We start from the raw sequence: 18,170 nt of genomic DNA, 5'->3' as shown, positions 1-18,170 counted from the left end.
ACATAATAATGTATGAAATTAACCTAGATAATAATAACGGTATCGGGATAAGTGTGGGTTACGGTATTAAATTTGTTATCAACAAATGATGACATCTCTGCTTCTTTTCTTACAGTAATTGTTATTTTAATGGACACTCTTCGATTGATTTTTCTGGTGAAAAATTACCACATTCTAACTGTTCAACGTTCGCGTATTCATTTGTCAATGATCTTACAAGCGAAAGTTTTAACACTTTCTAAAAAGTCAGACATGCAGAATTTTGGCTTCGTAATTTTATTAATATAAAATTTAGTTTGTGAAAGTCGGAGAATATGTGTATTGAATGGAGATCAATGAAATGCATAATCGTCAAGCTAAATGCTGCTTTATCTTCCTTTCGATTGCGATAAAATATTTTATTGCAATAAATTATTGACTATAAAATGTTATTTTCTTCAGTGGGTAGTGAAAGGTGTACCATTTCGACATTTTACCATTTTTATAACAGGAACACATTCAGAACGTGTATAGCAAGTTGTACTAGATTTTAATATAAAGTGCACATAAAGCCGGCCAGATAAAAATTTTGTAATTAAAAGATAAGTAAACGTACGAAATATCAGTTATATAACACGTAAGTTGACAGTTTGTTCGATGAGTAGAAAATATCGATCAATTTACTCGGGTAAACGAACTTTCATGGAAACAAACCGATGCTTTAGTCTAACAAAGTTCGTAATAAATGAGATTAAATGTTAATAACCAGGATCCTCATTCATTATGCTAGGCAGGTCTCCGTAAATGAGATTAAATGCGTTGAACCTCCTAACAATCTCTTTCCACAAGGTACTCGTGGTTCTCGCTAAATGGCACTGCAATAAAGTTGAAAATGATGGTTGATCATGTCGCGCGTACCAAGTGCTCAAAAGTTCTAATAAATTAGCTTAACTGTAATAAAACAACAGTACCAATTGCCAAACAGTTCGGTTGGCTGATCATTTAACGATCTAGATAACTGTTCCTGTTTGTGGGAAAGTTTTGTGATAAACTTAAAATAATAGAAAATACACTTAAACGCAATAAAGTAATATTAATAATTTACAACCACTTCGATAAATAATTATCCAACACTATATATAAACATCCAACAACGTGTATAGGTATTCTTCTTCGTAATAAACTTCTGCAGTACATAAAAGTAACAGAGACATATGTATTTGTAAAACAAGTTTCCTATAAAAAGATCCAAATATGAACAATCTGGCGCAAATGCGTGTGTAACGAAAGAACGATTTGCAAGAAATCTGAAATAAGATGAGCAACCTGGAATACGTTAATGTGTAACTAGTTATTTAACGAAGCTAATAAGAGAATCTGGTTAAATAGCATCTTCTGATTATGCATCAATTATATCCGTAGACGTACACGCCATCTTTCTTATTTAAATTTTTTCCTTCCTGTTTGTACTTTAAATCGAGCCTTCTGGCTCAGCGTGCAGGTTGTTTCGCCGTAGCGGACCGAACTCCTTATTAACCTGCTCCTTTTTCATCCCGACTCGAGAACACTGTCGACGTGGTTGCCAGCAGTTTAGAGCTCTCACGCAGCCACCTGTTCAAATGCTAAAACAAGAACAAAGTAAAACAAAGCTTCAGACGAAGCAAATATTTCTGAAATGTACCGCGAATCTATCCACGATATTATTTCTATCTTTTAAAATTCAACATATTATCCTTGAAATTCATTCTGATTTTTATAGGACATGGATTTAATTAAGAAGAAAAGTATTACAGTATATTGAGAATAAGATATCCGAGATTTTAAGGGCATATAGTATTCGCCAGAATTTGATCAGTAATTTCAGAGTTCTCAATGTGAAATGTATTTTCGTATCTTCTGAGCACGGTTAACGAGCTTAATTTATCTTGAATTAAAGTGTAAATGGAAAGTGCATACATATCAGACAATGGAGAACAAGGCAAGAATATTTGAATATATTACATACAATGTTTCATAATTTGCCATTCGCACATGAATTGCTATATTCCAATGGAAGGATGACACATCAAATAGTCCTTGCGAACGGAGGAAAGAAATTGACTTTTGATTCTATGTTATTCAGTAAGTGTTATAAAGACTTGTAACATTTAGCTATAAATACATATTAGAATACATACAAGATAACATTATTTAATACAACACACTTTTTAGAAAACATTGTGCTCCCACGATATCGTGTTGCATAATTGTATTATGTCTGAATCACAATCCATGCCAACGATATCACTCATAAACTAACGAGTGAACATCGATAATCGGATGAGTGTAATCATCTTTATTAATGCCACGGCGTTATTGTGGCTACACAGATAAATATCCGAGGCACGATAAGAGATCGATCTCGTGTTACAGCGCAGATAAAAAAAATCGATCGTCTCCACATAGTCTGGCCATTTGGTTGATAAAACGCCGCCGCCTCCCATCCTGACAGATCCATTCATTGCTCTCAACGAAACGCGAGTTATTAAAGAATTACAATCGTTCTGTTTTCGTGCAAGGGTAATTACATGGCCGCTTGCTTACGGTCAATATGACGAAACAGAAGCTCAAATAAAAGAAACGAATAATTATCCAATATGTTCGATACATTATATCGTTATGAGATTTCCACGTGTGCACAGAGAGAATTTACTAATTGCCATCCTCATCGTTTTTATTGTCACTTTCTATTCATACGATCCTTCCGTGACGTAACTTTCGCGAAATAAATTCACTGAATGATTTACCATTACATTCTAGAGAATATTCGACAACGTTAGAGAACGTATCGACAAAATTTTGGCAGGTGTATTCATTCGATCAGGTACATTCACGCACATTCTTACACGAAGCTCGTATAAACACAAGCATACATATACGAGAAAGCCGGTGAACGGTAAAGAACAGGTATTTAAATGAAAAACCGGATAGTCGATTCTACCTGGCTCGGTAGAGGACGCCACGTCCTTCTCGAGCAAGTGCTTACGTGCCAGACAACTTCCAAGACCCTTCTCCTCCTAACCTGAACAACTCTCTTTCTCGCTTATTCATCGACACATACGCTCGTCCTTTCGCTCGCTCGATCGTTTGCTAACGCGTTCGCTTGTTCACTCGCGCGTCCCACCTGACTGCTTATTTATCTATCCACACATTCGAATATTCGTCTTTCACTCGCTCGCTCATTCACTTGTGCTTGAGGTTCCCTTCATGTGGCGCGTTCGTTCTCTCCCTCGGTCTTTACGCTTTACTCGTTCTCGATCCTTCTTTCTCACCTCCTCTTTACGTTGCTTTATGTATGTGCGCTAGTATGTAGGTTTGTGTGTGCGTGCACACGCTCAAGTCTGGCCCAAGCCCTCTCCCCACTCCCCGAAGAACCAGTCGATGTTCCCACTCCGGGTGTCTCGCCGTGCCCCGTCGCGAGGCCCAACTTGGTCCCCACCTAGCGAACGAAACTGCATGAGTAAGTGTCAGAGGCACTCAGTACAGTTACTGACGGCCCGTACCGTGAACGATCGCCGTCGTCGACCGTTGTCACCGTGTCGTCGTGTCGTCGTCGAACAAAGTTGGATTCTACCATGCGCTGCTCTTGATAAACGTATGCGGTTAGTAAGTGGCGGCTACTACTCTCTCTCTCTCTTTCTCTCTCTCTCTCTTTCTGTTTCTTTGCTTCCTCACAATCCACGCTTTCGTTCCACTAGACTTGTTCTCCTCTGTCTTCGTTGTTCAAACTGCTTCCCAGGCAGACAGATTTTCTGCGACGTCATCGCGACGCCGAATGTTCGCGGCTGTTTTGTATTTCGCGCAAAGAGTTATATTTAAAGAAGTCCCTCGAGTGTCGTAATCGCGATCAATCGATCATACAACGACGGGATAACGATCTTGGACGAAATGCAGTGTCATCGATTGTCACGATTTTCGATCGACTAACGACCAGGCGTATTGGTTGAGAGTTATGTCTGACACATTTTGTGCAACAATTTGGTGGAACAACGTGGTGAATTAAATTCTACTCGGGCTAAAGTAAGATTTTACGATAGAACTTAGAATAGACAAATTGACACTTCTCAAAGATTTCGTTTACAGTACTACCGGAGCTTGCAATATGTCGCGCCATATGTTGAGTTCCTCGATGTGAAATTCCGATCAGTGACACTGAACGTCACGTCATTCATAAAACAGGTTCATCGCGTATTAAGTCCAATGAAAGTTATTTCATTTTACTAATTCCAATTAGCTATCCGTGGCAACAACTTGTTGCGCGTGTACATAAAATACCGACTGAAAATTCGAATCAAATTATTGCACGTTCCAGACACTTGCTTACACACAATCGAAAACTACTCATTCTTAAAGAAACGTGATCACAACAGTAGCCTAACACAAACTTCTATTTCTGTAAAGAAATTAGAAAATAGTAATTTTCCCCGAAGAAAGGGAGCGAAAGAGAGGAACAAGCGAAAACAGAGAGAAGAGAAAGCAAAGGATCGTTTGGTTGATAACCAGGTGTACCTCGTCGACGAAGTGACAGTGCCTTCGAATGTGTATATGGACGAGATCGCCGAGATGACCGTTCCACCGACACTGCCGGCGAAGACTCAGCCCCGGGACGCGAGTCAAGTTGCCCGACAGACTGTGTCAATCCGGACTGTTTCCAGTCCCCCCACAGCTCCTTTGAGTACAGGGGCCGGAGCAACGGTATTTGTCGGACTGGCCGCTCCTGACGTCGATTCCGCGGCAGCCTGTAGGAGAAGAATCCCGGAAGTGCAAGCCGCGAACGGCTACGGTAAGCAGAGCAGCGTGAAGTCTGTTCAGAGCACGCAGAACCAGCAACAACTGCACCACGGGCAACAGCAATACCATCAACAGCAGCAGGCGGCTCATGTGGTGAAGATCAAGATCAACCCGGATGGTGATAAGAACGGAAGGGTGATATCGACCGTACGATTGACGCTGGACGAGAACATCGCCCACGAAGCCGAGCAGGAGAACGGGATCGCGTGCGAACGTTCGAGCAAGCGTGACGGTGGTGTGGTCGTGAGTGCGACGAATCTGGTGAACGAGCGGCGTTGTGGAAGTGTCGGTGCCGGTGACGGCTGTGTGAGGATCAGTGTTGGCTCGAACGCCTTCGAACGCAACAATAACAACAAGGATAAGCGTAATCGGAACGACGACAGCTCGGAGAAAGAGATGGTTCATCGTGAAACATCGGAGCCTTTGAATACGTCCTCTCCGAACAATCGTTCGGGCTCTTGCTTTTACTATAATTCGTATCCCAGCCAGTTGAACGGGATGGTGATGTCCAGTGGACAGTGTTCACCGAGTGACACCTTGGACAGCGGGACCTGTAGCGACCTGGATGGTACACCGCCGCCTCTTCCTAAGAAAAAGAACGCCAGCACGGTTATCCTGGCGAGTGATCAACACAATCGTACGGGTAGTCTGACCAGCAGTGGAGCAGAAGTTGATAGTGACGACAACGAGAGCAGTATTAGCTGCGATTCTTTAAACGGTGGCGAGTTGAGCGACAGAATAATCGATGGCGGTATCAATGGAAATGGTGTCGAGGCTGATCGAGCATCCTTAGAATTCCAAGAACACTCGGAGAATGATCGTGTGAAGAACGGAGTGGATCGTCAAAAATATAGAGACACGAACGACACTATCGTGAGTCTAAACAGACTACACCTGTCGAACGGTCAGGAAGAACGAACGAACGAAGAATCCACGCCAACTGCATCGACTCCGGAAGTCCACTCGAATTCTTGCTCGTCCAGAGCTTCTCCTAGCGTTTCTCCTTCACCTTCTGGTACTTCCTCTTTATCAAAAGCCTCTTCCACTCCAAGGATCAGAAGCCCTGATCCGAACATAGAACAAAATGGCAGGTTATCGTCGCCAGTGGTGAAAGAATGCACTTACGAGGAGAGGAAGCAGGAACAGGAGAGGTTAGAGCAGGAGTCGGTTGCCAACGACATCGACACCAGCATCAATCCTCTGACTGGGAAGAAGTACGTGTACGAGTACGACAGGTTCTACAAGTTTCACGTGAACGAATTGAAGGGCAACAATAAAGACACTAGCAGGGGAGTGGTGTTAGGCGATAAGGACACCGATGAATGTTTCGCTGGTTACAAGATCCTCGAGAAGGAAGCCATACGCAGTGCCAAGGGAACTGTCCGTGGTGTCAAAAACAGGGTGCGCGCAGGAATCGCGACATTCCTTCAAAAACCATCCTCTCAGGTTCGTACCATTAAATTTCCTATTCTATCTAAGTATATATCACATACAGTATGTTCCTCAGAGCTCGAAGGAATTTCTGTTGCGTGCCAATTAACGGCCGATCCTAGTTAGCAAAAGGAATGTTAAACAGGTACCCAGGGAAACGAATGAAAAGTTTAAATTAAGCGATGTTTATCGGCGCCAGAGGCGGCGATGTTTGCGGAACGTTATCCACGTAGCAAGCGCGAAAAAGAAAACGTGTTTCTCCACAAAGTACGAGAAATAAAAGTACATAGCTTCCGGTAAAGTTCAAAGGACCCGCTAGAAAATGATGGTTACTTTTCGACTTCGTGAAATCACTCGATAGACTTCTCGACCTTAAAAGGTGAAAGGAGTGTTCAAAGGTCAAAGGGACAGGATATCGAAAAAATTTGCGAATCGTTGGTTTTGATTTCACCAAATACCGCGGCACATGGAACGATGACTTCTGTGACCGCATTCGCGCGCGAATAGTTGGCTTTCGCTGTCATCGACGCGTTCGTGAGTAAAAATCTCATCAAAGGTATCAAAATGAAACGTGAAACGATGTCATTTATTGTCCCGTATGTATCTCGTTGACGTGCTTTAAATATCGACTCCCTATAGCCTGCATTGTCTAGCAGTCCTCGTAAACGTCGCGTCGATTTGTTATGCAAATCAGTCGCTGACACCGCGATCGCTCGACACGAACGTTTCGACACGGTCCAATCGAACGGTATCGAATGGCAAGTTCGAGCTGTTGTCGGCCACGGTAGCTATCTATTTACGCCACTCGCGTGATACACTTGATTCGCGTCGACGACGACGACGGCTACCGGTCAGCGACGGGTTGCCGAGCGAAAAGCGTTAGATTTACAGTTAGATCACCTCTCTCTGGCTGACCAGTTTGGATCGACCAGTTGACTGGCATCGATCGATGACGTAGACGGCGTCCCATGTGGTCCTACTGCAAGGTTTCCGGTGTTGCCATGCGAGTATCGTGCATAAGACGTCGGCGTCGAACAGAGAAGAGAATCGTTCACGGCGTCGATGCAGAACGAATCGACATAACGGTAGATCCGATAAAACGATCTTACGACAACGCGTAGGGGATCACGCTCCCTAGTTGTCCCTATTTGAAAACCGGTCTTCCTCCACTGTTTGCCACTATCTTTTTCTTCCTCTTCGACAACCACCCTAGACAGTGTCCTCGTTACGTGTTCTCCGTTTGCATCGAGTTTTCTGCTTTACTGTACACGTGCGATTACGTCGATATTTGCGCCCGCGTGCTGCGCGCCCTTATCGATACGCGTGTGGTCGCGCGGTCTATTTCGCGAAATTACAGAGAAGAGACCGAATTGCACGCGCCTCTTCTTGCAACAGGCTGCCGAGTAATCACGCATTCACTACAGCTCGCTGTCCCTAGGGATTTCGCATATTGCTTCCATCAACGCGTTTCACGTGAACGTGCCTGGCTCGTTCGTGGCTTATAGCTCGATCACAGGGCGAGTCAAAAAACTGTTATCGAAGATTCTTTGTATTGATCCGATAAAAACGAGTGTATTATGTATGGTCACTCTTAAAGGGGTTTATTTGCGGTTGGATTTAGACAATTCTGTGTAATATAATCAGAAACTTTTATTTTAATTTATACGTTAGTAAATCATGCAAACTCTGCTTATAGAATGTAAAACGCAAGAGTGAGTTTCATGCTTCGAATAACGAGCACGAGCTTTCGTTTTATAAAAATTCGATATTGTATATGCTTTGCAAATAATACATATTTGCGGAAAGATTTCGATGTGGGACTTGATTTTCGCGTTGAATTTACTTCAAATGGGTTGTTCGAAATCGATGTCTCTGCTTTATGATCTTTCTATGCTATGCAGGTTTCATGGAAATTATACACGGATCTTCTGATCGTACAAGAATTACGCACAAGTATGATATTTATTGAATCGATTGCACATCGTTCGATACCACCGGGATGAAAACAATCGAACATAAAGTCGGTTGGGAATATTCAATGCAAGACTCGATGTTCTACTTTCTTTCCGCTGCGAGAGTTTATTTACAGCATCAGATGAACCAATTTTAACTTTTATCCTATTTTGAATAAATGTAAAATATACAACAGTGGCGATTTAATTGACAAAATGAATTGAAATAGAATTAATTCTTCCATTTCGTTCCGTTATTAATTATTATTATCAACGTTACTACTCCACCGTGCTACTTTCCCTATTTCATTTATCGTCCTTCCACGGGAAACATTAGAAATCATAGAAACCTTCTTTTTGTGTGCTACTTTTGCTTTGTTCTTAATAGTTTCGTACTATACCACAAACTTACGTAACAAAACAATAATAATGGTAATAATCCAAGGTTATAGATACTTCTGTTCAGTTCTAAACTAGAAAGAAACATCTAGAGACCTTAAAATGACCGTTTAATTTAACGAGATGCTCATATATGTATAGCCATAAAGGAGAGGTTTAAAATTCAACATTACTGATTCCACCGTCGTAACTTTAATTAATTTGATTATTTGCTGAAGTTTACATATACCATGGCACGTATTGTGGAAATGGTTGAACCTTTGATGCAAGAGAGAACGCCTCGTACAATATTTGCCACTAAAGCAACGTAATGGCCGCGTTTCGCAACGCGTTTCTTAAAGCCTCTTTGCAACAGGTACATTTACGGGAGTCATTTACTTAGTGACAATTTTCCTTGGTTTCTTAACGCGTTTCATTAGAAGCAGAGGAGAAAAAAAAAGGGAACACCGCGTTACGGTCAATGTTCTGACATAACGACCGCCCGGAGACTGAATCTCTCGTGAAGCAAAGATTAGAGAGAACATTCGTTGAGAGGTAATCTGCGGCTGGCTCTGTCGTAACTGTGTACTGTTTTTCTCGCTGTAGAGAAATAAGATCGGCGGGTATGCAACTCATTTCATCAGTTGGCACACGAAAATATGTCACGGTTAGCTTGAAAACCAACCATACAGGTTGATTTGCTCTGTTATGGTCCTATTAAGAATGAATCATGTGTAGATGGTATATTAATTATGTGAGTAGTCGGCGATCCTAACAATACTGGAGTCTTGGTGTTAAATGTCTCTATTATCGAATGTTCCACTTTGATTTATGTGTCTGGTGTGTCTGGTCTTCTTTGATTGCAACGTTTAGATATAATTTGAAGCAGGGATTTCATTAGCCTGTTTCTTGTTTCTCTAGTTTTTATAAGTGAAGTGGTACGAGTAAGAGAGAGTAGATCACAGTGAGACGTGATGCACAGTGAGACAAAGATTGCTTTACAAAAAAAAAGTGTATACCTCGCGAACAAAATAATAGATCTAAAATTTTCAAAATTGAAAGTGTCCTTATTAAGATCTTGAAGAATATGTGTAAATATTTATTACCTTTTTTAATGGAAAAAAATATACAAGAAAATACCACTTTTATCTCGCTGTATACGTACCGTATATATTGTCTCCTATTTTTATAACGGAGGGTTTATTTGCTTTACGTTAGACGTGTGCAGCTAACTCGAATACAAAGTTCCAATACAAAGGTTGCTTGAATTTTTATGCAAATTTATATATTACATAAATGTAAGAAATTACTACCAAGAAATCTCAAACTTCGATGACTTGTCTATGCAATTCTTATATACTTGTTGATTTGTTCATACAATTCTCAGTCTTAATGAATTTCAAGAACAAGAGATTCCGCTTGTTGCTCGGAGTGCCGCGACGCGCGATGAGAAAACGCAGAATAGGAAGTCACGTGGCTACTTCCGCATAGTTAACAATATGAAACTAACGTTAGATATCGCACAGCGCCGCTGACATAACAGAACACAAACGAACGGAAAGCGCTGTTGTAATTTCCTGGTATATACGAAGCGGTGTTGTGCATCAAGATGCATTGATGAAAAGGGATTCTTTTCAATTCCTCACTGCCTTGTATCAAACGTTATCGGTGTATTATCGTTCACGTAATGTCGATGCTGCATTCATTATGATTCTCGCGTAATCCTTGCCTTTATGGCAAGCTTCACGCGATCTTATTGAGTCTAGAAAGTCGTCGAGGTTATTCAAGACCAGTAGGCTGCAGCGAAATTGCTTTTTTCAGGTCGTTTGCGCTCTTTCAAAACGATTTACTAATCGTGCTTATCATTTATATTAACATCTTATTTTCATGATTTATTTAATTACAGTTAATTTAGTTACAGTTGTTAGATGGTTGATAATTGAATAATTGGCTTCATGGTTATTGCGCAAAGATAAAAACCTGCTGTTGCATTTAGCGCAATAAATATTTTTATACGGTTCGTGGATTTTAATTGATATTAATATTACACAAGTAATTGGTCTAAAACATGGATAAACTACTGAGAAGTGGCAGGAACTTATGAACTTACGGGTTTCCTTGTTTTTTCATCAAATCAAGCCGAAAGTAAATATCCGAAATTTACATACCATATTTTATTTACCAAGCGCAAACGTATTACCTAATCCCTATGTTTCTCTCCTTTTAACATCCTGTGTAATCCAAATATATGTGCCAATACCATTTAAGCAGCTTTCCAACTGACACTCTACACAAAAATATAAATTGCATTGTTTTTTCAATCCAAGTTAACCTTACTCTGGCTTAGTTATGTAACCCGACATGGTTCACGTTACACGTCGAAGGTTCAACAAGAAATATGTAGCAGCAGGTGGACACGATGAAACGTAAACGCAATCTAATATCTCGAAACACACACGTGGCTGTATCGTATTTTTCAACCGGACAAGCAGCACTAGACGTGCAATTAAAACTTCAGAATTTTGTCCAACAAATAATTCAGTTTCGGAATGCGTCCACTAAATTAATTAGATTAATTCCAATTTACGGTACACGAAACGCGAACACGAGTCAGCTCGTTTTAGCGACAGAAATGTTACTGTCGATGGAAGAAAAAATGCCCTATTCGATCGTATCGAGCTGTATCGTGAACGCACGCCAATTAAACGTAATTTGTAACGCAACGTAATTGACAGTAGAAGCTGCAACAGTCCCCTGAATCGGCGTGCGCGTTTCGCGATTAATTATCGATTAAATCTTGCGTTTCGATCGGTGTACAGACCGCCGAGCCGCGCGATATCATTTTCGCGATCTGTAGAAAACCTGCAAAAACAGATCAAGTGATTTACGTAGTTGAGCTGAATCGGTAAAAACGGTATATCGAGCGTATATTTCATTTATTTACTTATCTGTTATAATAAATATGTCAGACAATTGAAAAATCCATAAGTAGAATGATATAATCCGATACGAAGCTGATCCGATAAAGAAGGCAAGCAAGTGTTTAAGGAATATTAATACTGAAATTTTCCATGATAACTGAGGAAGAATAAGATCATTAAGTGTACTTGCTGGCGAATAGTAAATATTAAAACTTATATGAATTCATAGACTGATATTGGAAAGTACAGAATCATAATTATGAGAGGTAATTAGGATAGAACACTATATGTGGGTGCACGCCATAGCAAATTTTTTTTTAATTCTTTTAATATCACGATTTCATAGAAATAAAGAGATTTTCTCTTCAATGTACGTTTCTTCCACGATGAAAGTTATTGAGTACAAAAGATGCACGTTGAACATCGCACGTCAGAGCGTCGATTTTAATCGACAACATGTTTCATGCACGCGACATAAATTTTTGTAAAACTAATTCGCACGGATATGAGAAGAGCCGGGCAACCCACTTCGCCGATCCTGAAGACCTTCTGACGAAGAAGGTGAAATGATCGATGATAAACGCGGCAGAAGTACGACCCACTTCATCGTTCAGCGTCGCCGACTTTCTTTCCGATCTGTTCGCCGGCTTCGTGTTGCTCGAAATCGACACTTATGGTCAGGCGGCATGTCACGCTTCATGTTCTATTTATTCGCGATGCTTATTTGGCCTGCACGCAAATAAACATTCAAATGATCTCCACGGCCAGCATTGACTCCACTGGAAATTCAAGAAATCAGGTCGATGAAAATCGTAATTGAACTACAGCCGGCATAATTTCAATTCCTTTAGGTTGTTTTCGAATTATTCTTGAGCAATATCAGCTGTTTTACATAAATAGATATCGTGAGATATCAAATTGATGATGCGAGGATTGCAGATGCGATTTAATCCCGACTGTCTTGGAACTTATGCTTTCATTTAAATGATACATGAATTATTGATTGCTGATTACTTTTACCTATACCATATGATAATAAATCTCTTTTTTTGGAGAGAAAGAAACGAATCTTTACTTTAAAGAGTAATGTGTAATTAAGTTCTATTTTAAGCGATCCATCTTGTTAGCGTAAAGTGAATGATATAACATGTAAATGACATCTATCCTGGAATATAGATAGAATAAATAGTTCTTTATGTTGATTATAGGTTAAAAGTAGGTCAGAACTAGAAAATATTCCATACAATATTATTAATCTTCTCGACAGCTACATTTTTAATGTTGTTTTTAAATATGTATTATTCGTTGAAGTAGTTTATACGCGTAATGGGAAAATAAATCAAAATCAGGAAATATTTCCAACAAAAATTAGTGCCATTTGTAAGAACGTCCATATATAACGGATTACATAAATTGCGAGACATTATAATTCATACTATTACGACAAAAATTTATTGAAGTAAAAAGTATCTTGTATTCCTTTATACATACATGTATACATGAATTTTTTATCGTAAAATTTATTTGAAAATTTGAAATTTCTAATTCTTTACATTTAACGTAACTTACAGCGAAACATATTTTTAAGAAGAAGAAATCACGAGTAGAAACATATTCTCCAAATAAGTCACGGTCAAAACAGTTTACCCAAGGTAGATTTCTCAAGATAACTTCGTGTCTTACAAAACACCGTGTTTTCTGAGGATAGTTAGACGATTTCTAATTACTTCTTTTTAAAAAAATTTTCAGGGTAATTCATGTTGTGAAAATAAAACATCGTTTTTTATCGTTCACACATTAATTTTAAGATTCGAAAACTTTAATTAGATACAGTGATCTTTATCGAAACTCTACATTTTTCAGAACCCAGATTTCCACTAAAAATAAATGATTATACATATAGTCACAACAAAGAAATACATTCCAACAATTTCAGTTCTTCAACTTTCGAAACATAGATACTATAATTCCTGTCTCCAACTTCTCGAATATCTACATTCCTGCCGAAACAATCGATCGTTAGATCACAAGAGGAATCGCATAACTTACTCACCACGACTATCAATACCTAAACGACACACTTATCCGATTCTTAAATTTGAATCGAACTCTTGTACGCGGAATGTCCCCTTCTCTTTACCCATCACACCACAATATCGCAGAATCGATCGCGTCCACTTGTCGAGCAATTTTCGAAAGTGCTCAGCGCGATGTAATGCGTAAAGGTTGAACGAACCGCTCGCGCAAGCCTAGCTGATAATCGGAATTCGCGCGAGTGTGTGCCCACTTGTTCGACCCACTTGGACTGGCCGGTTCTCGACTTCCGGTTTTTCGTTCTTGCGCGGCTTCTCCGGTGGAGGACGTTAGCACGGCCGAGCATGGCACGGCAGGTGGCGAGGCCGGCATCGTGAATTTCCCGGTTAAAGAAAACGCGGCAGGCATGTCCACGAGACAAATCGAGTGGGAAAAGAGAAAGCGGGTCAAAGAGGCCACCATGGCGACAGCAACAGCGACCACCAGGTTTAACCTCCTCTTCGATCCGTTCAACCTTCTCTCCGGTCTCCTTATTTCCTCTTGTTTCGTTCGCCGAGTCTCGGTGTCCCTCCTAGTGCATCGAGAGCTATCAAAGTCCTCCGTGAGTTTGCCATTGTTGAACATCGTCGCGCCATGTTAAACTTATAGAAGGGTTTCTTGGAAAATTCGAATGCAAGTTCTGAACGCGAAAGATATTTTAAAATTGTGAGTATGAATTTAGATAGTTGGTTAAATGGTAAAAGGAAAGGATAAAAATGTGGGAAGTATGGGAGAGTTTGTGAGAATTGGAAGTACTATGATTATAAAGAGTATTTGCACACCGTGGCATTTATCATAGCATTTACATACGAATTAATTTTTAGTAATACTTTCGTACGAATATGAAAATTTGATATTACAAAAATGAAATTTGTGTATGATATTAAAACTCTAATACTTTTTGTAGCGATTGTAGAAATATCGAATTTGAAGAACTTATAACGATTCGTGTCGCAAAGTCATTTGCATTAAGCCGTTTTAAACGTGTTCTTGCTAGCAATAGCATTATTTAAAAATGGGTATTCTTGTAGAACGAGGCGTGAATTCCTATTCAGACTTCTCTCTGTGGATATGGAAGAACTTAAATGAACTGATGAATACCGAGTAAGATGAAAAATTCCAGAGATCTTTGAACGTAGAAGCGCATTAGAATAACATGTGCATAGTTAAAAACATCTTTTCGTACAAAAGAAATCTTTATATCTCCGGAACGAATGTGGGTTCATTAAGATGCCTTTGTTCCATTGTAAACTCCACGGACTAATTCACTATGTGTTTGTCACTTTAAAACACATTATATACCATGATAAATTTGAGAAACTAGATTAGAAATTGTATAAGTGAAAATGGGTAGGTTTACAAACTTTAAATGTCCGATAGAAAATCCGCCAGCATGGTTTCTTTCGCGCTAGAGTTACTATCTATCCACAATATAGTCAGGTATCGCTATTAAAAAATTTCGATACATAGACTTCTCGAAATTTCTCTCATACATTCATATCAAAATGTAGTGCATTATACATTACGCATGTTCTAATAAATCATATAACGAGCTGTCAGAATAATATCAGTTTAACACGTTCCGTGCCGTTTTCGCCTAACTTTCCACTCGAGTCATGTACTAACGAGCTTGCACACTGATGCATTTATTATACACATTAGAAACGTACATTTTATACATTTGATACTATATATAACTAAACCAAAGTAGAAAGGTAATATATAATAGAAGCAGAAGATCATGAAAAATAATAAGTTAGAAATGCTTGATAATACAATAACTGTTTTAAACCACATGCCCACGTTCTCGATCGAAAACAAAACCATTCATCGATACCACACCTCGAACCGATCGATATCGATCACATTCTTACCTATCACGTACGTCAACGTCCATCCATTTGTCTGCAAGATCCAAACTGTGCGCTTCAAAAACCTCGTTCGCTGTCTTCGCGATGGTGCCGCAGAACCTTTCGCAGAACAGCTGGCGTAAAAGTACCCAGCAGTGCATCAAGCGCCATAACCGCGCCAAGCAAAAAGCGCTTCGTTTCGAAGTCTCTGAGCGTAACGGTAATCCAGGGATCCATGTAGAGAGGCGGAAGAACGCGCGATGGAGGCGTAATCGCGATTTCGATTATCACCTGTCGCGTTAAGGTCTTCGCTCATACCGAGGACCAACGTCGACGTATTATTTATGGATTTTTAATGGAGAATTCAGGAGAGGAATGGTGAAGGCGGATAAGGTTAAATTCTGTTAGAGAAATCTCTAAACGTTCAAATGTATCATCACTAAAGAATATATGTTGTAACGTGTATACGTTCATGAAGGTTTGCAAACTTATAATGTTGTAACTTAGCGAAGAGAAGTGTTCTCTAAAGATCGGTTTATAGCACTTTCCGTCTATAACATAAGTATGTTATAGCAATACCGTATTAAAAATTTTCGGATAATCTAAATTGAGTAAAACTGTGTCATGTGACGTTGCTGAAATCTCACAATCGTGGCGTCATCCGATTCTTCAATTTCTTCATATTTCTAACGACGCAACACACTCCTGTGCACAATAGCGTATACCTTGCTATTGGAAAATATCATATCGGTTACAAAATCGCAACAATATCATGTCGCTCATCTATGTCTAATTTTAACGTTGTTGATCCGATATTGATCTCATTGATTCGGTACATGATTCTTTAGCTTCTATTCAGCGAATACCACATGATGTAGCGTGCATAAAATCAGCTTCGATAGCGTTTATCTTCGATAAGAGCCGGGGTTCGCGTGAAAGTAAGCCGCGATTCGTTCCCATATACCGTTAACCAATGACGAACTTTACATAATGTGTGTGTGCGTCGCACTGGTAACCCAAAATTTCGGGAATTTGGCTGGAGTCACGAGGAACCGGTTTATCAAATCTATAACGGAAACGTCGGAGATTCGAAAAGTCGTAACGGGAACACCGAGACGATCATTCGAGAGGCGAGTAAACTCGACTGAGTGACTTGCTCGAGGAAATACAAGAGTACCGAGCTCGTAAACCTGTAATTCGTAAGTTATCCACGGCTACGAGCTCAGGTCGCGCGAAATCTTCCCGCGAACGTTCGTATAAATCTCGTGTCGAGCATAGGTATATGGGTCGCGCTCGTTTTACGCGAGTTATAGAAGCGTTCGAACAACGATCGTTCGGAAGCAGAAGAAAAGATAAAGCAGATTTTATAGCTGTTTATAGCTGTTTGCGTATCGAGGGAATAAAGTAGCAGATGCGAATGGTGGATGTTGCGTGTGATAAATGATACATGAAAGAATGGTGAAATAATGGAAGGTTAAATGGTGTATATATAATATTCAAATACTGCAATGGAGAAGTGGGAAATAAGAGAAAAAAAAGTAGTAAATTTCTAGACCGTAACTAGATGGTCGACGCTCGTTTTTCACTCTCTTGCGACTCGCGGCTCGCGAGATTCCGTTTTCAAGGCGCACGCTTTTCCTTGGGGCACTCCGTTGCATACGCACACGTGCCTGTATTCGCTTTTAAAAGTAAACGGCTATAAATCTGACTGTACGTTTAAGACAGAAGAAATTCTAAATATAATATCTTGCTTGGATGCTGCGTTACGAACGAGCCTTTCATGGCCCTGTAGTCTAGGTTAGCTATTAATAATATTTATGACGTTACAGTTACGATGAAACCGTGAATTGAGTATTATCGAAGTGAGTAGTGTTTACTTTAAATCATTTTTACATTGTGAATATTTAAGAATTGTTTCTTTCTTAATTGTTATTGTATTTGACTCGTATTACTTATAAGTTTTTTTATTAATTACAAAAGATCATATATATTAGCAGTTATGTGGAAACCGTAAAATCTATGAATATGAGAGCACTTAATGAATCGAATTCAATCATATATTTAATCTATGACGAGTTTAACTATAATATCGTTGAAAGACCGCAATTATGCAGAGACTATGTATGCATAATATGTACAGTATATATATGTTCAAGAGTCGTTTCATCTACAATCTGCCCTTAAGGCATGTGAGACCTACTTAGAGATATTGTCTAGAGACGTGTACCTGCATGGATGGCTTGTTTGTGCCGATAGATAGTTTGTAAGCATGAATATTCTGTAAAATTTAGACATACAGGACATTATGTGTACGACACACGATAGTGTATGCTATAAATGTAATATTTAATGTGTATAAACCGTCTATTCGAGAAAAATGAATCATTCCTGAGCGATAGAGAGGTGTTCATACATCTGTCGAAAATTTGTTATTGCTACCGAAGACATTCTCAGTTGCTTACAATTTCTCAGAAGCAGTAAACCGAACAATAATATCTTCTGTGTCATCAATATCTGCATATTCATCGTATGGCGTCACACGTTTCTCAATATCACTTATTCCCAAGATATTTTACACACAGAAAGGGTCTTTGTCGATCATCATGGATACCTAGGAAACTCTCCTCGATGAAACTTATCTAGAATCTTTCTGTTTGTCGACAAAACCTACTCAAGATCAACCACGTCGTGAATCTTTCCAGTGGATCGGTCGATGTTTTGAGAAAGGCCTCGCGACTTCTCGGTTCTTTTAACGC

At 39.7% G+C, this 18,170-nt stretch overlaps 1 protein-coding gene across 6 annotated transcripts in view; it reads left to right on the top strand.

Annotated features, from left to right (window-relative positions):
* The first annotated feature begins 3,430 nt into the window (after positions 1-3,430).
* Positions 3,431-18,170, top strand: part of LOC117235455 — a 38,818-nt gene continuing 24,078 nt past the window's right edge. Inside the window, exons 1-2 of one of the 6 annotated variants that reach the window (XM_033497530.1) lie at positions 3,431-3,624; positions 4,420-6,255. In XM_033497530.1, coding sequence (XP_033353421.1) covers positions 3,475-3,624; positions 4,420-6,255 — 1,986 coding nt within the window. In that variant the 5' untranslated portion in view covers positions 3,431-3,474. The other 5 variants (XM_033497621.1, XM_033497710.1, XM_033497959.1 and 2 more) reach the window with 5 other exon arrangements.

This window comes from Bombus vosnesenskii, unplaced genomic scaffold, assembly GCF_011952255.1.
Source record: "Bombus vosnesenskii isolate JDL3184/JDL3185 unplaced genomic scaffold, Bvos_JDL3184-5_v1.1 scf7180000013262, whole genome shotgun sequence".
Classification (NCBI taxonomy): Eukaryota; Metazoa; Arthropoda; class Insecta; order Hymenoptera; family Apidae; genus Bombus; species Bombus vosnesenskii.
The sequence above is the reverse complement of the archived record's forward strand: the minus strand, read 5'-3'. Positions and strand labels throughout refer to the sequence as shown.